Below are 5,000 nucleotides of genomic sequence, written 5' to 3' on the forward strand. Positions count from 1 at the left end.
TTCCTGGAGCTGCCCGCGGACTTCAGCGTGGATCTGAACCGGCTGAGCCCCTCCATGAACGTGTCCCCCCTCACCAGTGCTTCGGCCACCCCCTCCCCGCCCCCGAGGCGGGAACTGAGAGCTAAGGACAAGATCTGTTTCGGGGACGAGGGCTTTGTGTTATGAGGAGGTATCCCAAAGTTTTAAGTGTAAACTGAAAACTAACGATATGTTTCGGACTCGAAGGGTTTGTGTAAAGACGAGGTATCAGAAATTATTGAAGTATGACCTGAGAGCTAAAGACATGATCTGTCTTGGGGATGAGGGGTTCGTATTATGACGAGATATCAGAAAGTGTGGAGCTGTGGAAGGACAAGATCTGTTTCGGAGTTGAGGGGTTTGTGTTTCTGACGAGGTATCAGAAAGTGTTGAAAGTGTGAACTGAGAGCAAAGGGACAAGATCTGTTTCGGGGATGAGGGGTTTGTATTATGACAAGATATCACAAAGTGTTGAAGTGTCGTGATCAGTTCTATGTACCGAAAAGATCTGTTTCGGGGATGAGGGGTTTGTGTTATGAGGAGATATCACAAGGTGTTGAAGTGTCGTGACCAGATCGGGGTTTGTACTGCAGGTGAACGCCGGGTTGTGTTTTTGACAGGTGTACGAACGGAACTGCTGAGCCAGTCGCTGCTTTGTCCAATGGTCGTCTCTGAATGCTTTTGTTTGACAAGATGGTCAATGATTTGATTTGTATCAAAATTACGAAAGGTTTGGTTTTTTTCATCCCTGAAATCAGGTGATTTTTTTTTTTTTTGGGGGGGGGGGGGGGGGGGGGGACGGCACCCTGTCGAGGTTTTCTGTTGTGACCAGATTGCCGGAGGTCTGCGGCCTGAAGTTTTGCCTTGGTTTTGTGTAACTGTATGCTGTGCTTGATATTCTGCTATGTCGTGAGCACTGGAATCGCTTTTGTATCCTCTTTCCGTCTGATGTTCTTGGTGAATAGAACTGTCAAATAAAATCACGGAATCCGGAGAAATATTATGACTACACAGTCTAGCAGGACTCCGAGGAAGTTGGAATGCTCACAACTTTTGCTCTGTTGTGGTGCTCTGTGCAAAGGTCATCCACCCCGCACACGTTGCTATGATGCATGTCTCCTTTGCTGTGGTTGTGGGTTTTAAACCGGGATGATAAAATAAGGTATTAATTTCTTTCATTTACTCCATAGGGGATTCCGGTCATGCAGTTCTATAAACAATTTTATTTAAACAAGAAAATTTTAACAAATCGAAAGTATGATGATTTTAAGAACCAGTCTTTGGCTAAACGTGAAAAATATCATTCGAGTACAACTCTTTTTCTGCATAGTGTTTCTGCTTTGTATGTTTGCACTTGTGTGTGTGACATGAATGATAAAAAATTGATTATCTTTGGAAATCTTTTATCAAAAAGAGAACAGGAAAAACAAATAAAACTGCACGCAGGAAAAAATACAAAAAAATGGGTGGCGCTGTAGTGTAGCAGCCCGAATTTCGCACAGAGAAATCTGTTGTGATAAAAAATACAAAAACAAATACAAATATTTTTTCATCCAAGTGGAGTTTGCTGTTTCGTGTGAACAGTGTATAAAAATAAACAGGCGCAAACCTTTGTCAGGTTTTGGTTTTGCGACCTTAAAAACATGTATATAAAAAAGACAAAAAACAACAAAAAAACGTCGACCTAAAAGCAGACCTTCCAGCTTCGAAGTTTTGTAAATGCCAAAAGAGCTCAAGTCAAACAAACTGTGATATAAAAGTTACAGACATTATTATGTGAAAAACACCAATGTATCTTCTTAGTCTGCCAGCTACATGAAACACTGATCCTTAGCAGTGTCTACAGCAGTATTCTTCATCAACTGCGAACTCTACGTCGGATTCCTTTAGTCCAGCACAAATCGAAGACTTCAAATGAAACGGTAAAATTAAACTGCATGAACAGGAAGAAAACTGGACGATAAAGGACCAGTCAGACTTGGTGGCAATTTTTATTTTTTATTTTTTTTTTTTTACTTGTTTACGATGTAACATAGCAATTATAACAAACATACTAATACTACAGCAATATCATGGACATGCAGCAAAATTCATCGACTGCAAAAAAATGACAACAATGTTATGTAATTCAGTTGCATTCTGCATTTTCAGTTATCGACTCTACATCGAAGACTTCAAATGAAACAGTAAAATCCAACTGCATGAACAGGAAGAAAACTATAGATGAAAAAGAACAAGTCAGCCTCGGTGGCATTTTTTTCCCTTTTGATGTATACGATGTAATTTAGCAATTATAACAAACATACTGATACCGCAGCAATATTATAAACACGCAGCAAAATTCATAGACAGCAAAAAAAAAAAAAAAAAAAAAAAAAAGGGGGGGGGGGGGGGGAGACAAAAAAGACCACAAAAAAAGACAACAATATCATGTCATTCAATGACATTTAACATCTTCAAATATTTGTAAACATTAATCGCGAGCTAGCTCATAAAGGCAATTATCATTCCTAGACAACAACACACTTCAACAGTGAGGCAAGCAAGTCGGAACTGGATTCAAAGGAAGCCAGTGCAGTGTTCTAAAGCAGTGATGTAGCACTCTCGTACCTTTTTGTTCGACTGCAGTTTTCTTGAAAGTAAAGCTTCGCCCTGTCCTAGTAAGCCTACCTTTTCTTCTTCTTCTTCTTCTTCTTCTCGTTCGGCAGACGGACACCCCAGTCACTGTGACGGAGACAGCTGTACGCTGCAGGTCCTCCACACAGACGTTAGAGCTTCCGAGTCACTGGACTTGGGTCGGGTCAGTTTGATAGGATAGGATAGGATATGAATACTTATATAGTGCTTATCCTCGGTCGAATACCAAGCCATAAGCGCTTTACAAACACGGGGGTCATTCGCACTACAGGCTGCCTACCTGGGCAGAACCGACTGACGACTGCTATTGGGCGCTCATCATTCGTTTCCTGTGTCAATCTGTCTGAGCGCCTCATGGAGGGGGCAGGACTGCAGCTGATGTTCTGTTGTCTGACGCTCAGTCCCACAGGGGCATCGTGCTGATACGAGAGGGAAACCCGGAAGACAGAAAAAGAGAAGATAATTATTTAAAACAACAACAACAGCAACAACACACGGATATACTAGGCCCCTGTGGAACATAACGGTGGTACAACGCAGCGACGTATATAGCTATGAATGGACAACCTCTCGGTCTACCTTTTCACTTTCAGTGCTTGGTTTTAGCTGACTGAAAGAACGGAGACTGGGTTTAACTCACTCAGTACGGCCAGTCCTCTCTTCTCCTCTACACAGACCCTTCGGATGTCCAGTGGGTGTCTGAATGACCCAACCTTTAGCTTCCGTCGTCAGAATTGTGGTATTTTTTGTCAACATTCATGTCTTCAGTATAAGAGCCTTCCGCTTGCAATATTTTGATGATGGTAATTGGGGTGAAACGCCGTTAACGTCGTCTCTTTCGCCGTTCGTATGGAAAGAGTTAAGGCTGGTTGTAATGCCTTGGGCGGAGTGTGAAGACAAGAGACGCGTTTACATTGTGTGTGTGTGTGTGTGTGTGTGTGTGTGTGTGTGTGTGTGTGTGTATCTGTGTGTGTGTGTGTGTGTGCGTGTGCGTGTGTGTGTGTGTGTGTGTGTGTGTATCTGTGTGTGTAGATACTGTTTTATCAGGCAGTGAAATCTGTACACCGTTTCCCTCCCTGCTTTGTCCATTGTCGCTGTGTCTTCAAGTTGTTGCCCGCTCTTTGTTGCTGATGTTTCTGGCGATGTGTTCAATGCTACAAATCTGTCATTGTTGCTTCGTCCATTGCTATGATATCATGCTGCTTGTCTGGGTTTTTGTTTTCCGTTTTAGTTTTCTTTTTATTCATGAAGAGGGAATTCTTTATTAGTTTGTTTTTCATCATCTCGTGTCTCTCCGGCAGCTGTGAAATCGTCTGTTTGTTTGTGCTTTACTCTACAACGTTTACAAACGTACAACCATGAGGACATGTCTTCTTTGGGCATGTGTGTTTGTGTGTGACTACATTCTGGTTGTGCCCACCTGACTTTGGGTTGTTCTCGAACCAGAGATTCGCGGGAAAAGGCTGGAGCATGGACAATGTATATTTTGTACAAACATTATATTATTTGGTGTTGATGAAAGTATAAAGTCAGGTTTTGGTGTTATGTTGTACTCCTGTGTAAAATGTTGGCATACAATATACGTAGAATTAAGAGAGTTTTCCGAATGTATCCCCTTAGAACACTAATTTGGCCACAGGAAACAGAAGAAATAGTACCAAAACGTTATGAAATAATCAAGAAATCTTATGAAATCTTCACTACACCCAAAGGGAGTGGATCGCTTGCTTATCGTCAAAGTAAAAAGAAACATGGTTTAGTTATTGTTGTTGTGATTTTCTGTTTCGCTTGTTTGATATGAATGGGCATTTGTGTATTAATTAAGTTGATTTTTACATCACAGCTCAGGTAATCACAGCTCAGCCCTTATAACCAGTTTGTGTGGTTTCACGGGCTGCCTACGCTCTTGTTTCACTTTCAGTATTGTCCACAACTGAAAAAAAAAAAAAAGTGTGCATACTTTTTACTGGTCCAGTTGTCACGTTGGTATATATTATGTGTAAGATAATGATTCGCTGTTGGCTCTGCTCCACATTTGTGTCGCTTATTTTACAAAAAAAACTGAATAAAAAAAACAACAACAAAAAAAAAAAACAAATGAATAAAAAAGATTTGTTTGGAAAAGAAGTTCAGGAGAGAGAGAGAGAGAGAGAGAGAGAGAGAGAGAGAGAGAGGGACAGAGACAGAGAGAGGGGGGGGACAGAGAGAGAGATTCAGATTCAGATTCAGATTCAGATGGTTTATTCATTAAGGCCAAAGCCCCATATGAACGAGGGGCGATAACAACATTAGTGTATGTCATCAGAACTATAGCAATTAATCACGACATAATTATATCTCTTAAG

At 41.3% G+C, this 5,000-nt stretch overlaps 1 protein-coding gene across 1 annotated transcript in view; it reads left to right on the top strand.

Moving 5' to 3' along the window:
* The window catches only part of LOC143295247 (uncharacterized), a 62,496-nt gene extending 61,749 nt beyond the window's left edge, over positions 1-747 (top strand). The window contains exon 3 of the mRNA XM_076606828.1: positions 1-747. This exon is cut by the window's left edge and continues 544 nt beyond it. Coding sequence (XP_076462943.1) covers positions 1-165 — 165 coding nt within the window. The 3' untranslated portion in view covers positions 166-747.
* The last annotated feature ends 4,253 nt before the right edge of the window (positions 748-5,000 follow it).

The sequence above is a fragment of the Babylonia areolata genome, chromosome 20 (genome assembly GCF_041734735.1).
Source record: "Babylonia areolata isolate BAREFJ2019XMU chromosome 20, ASM4173473v1, whole genome shotgun sequence".
NCBI classification, from domain to species: Eukaryota; Metazoa; Mollusca; class Gastropoda; order Neogastropoda; family Buccinidae; genus Babylonia; species Babylonia areolata.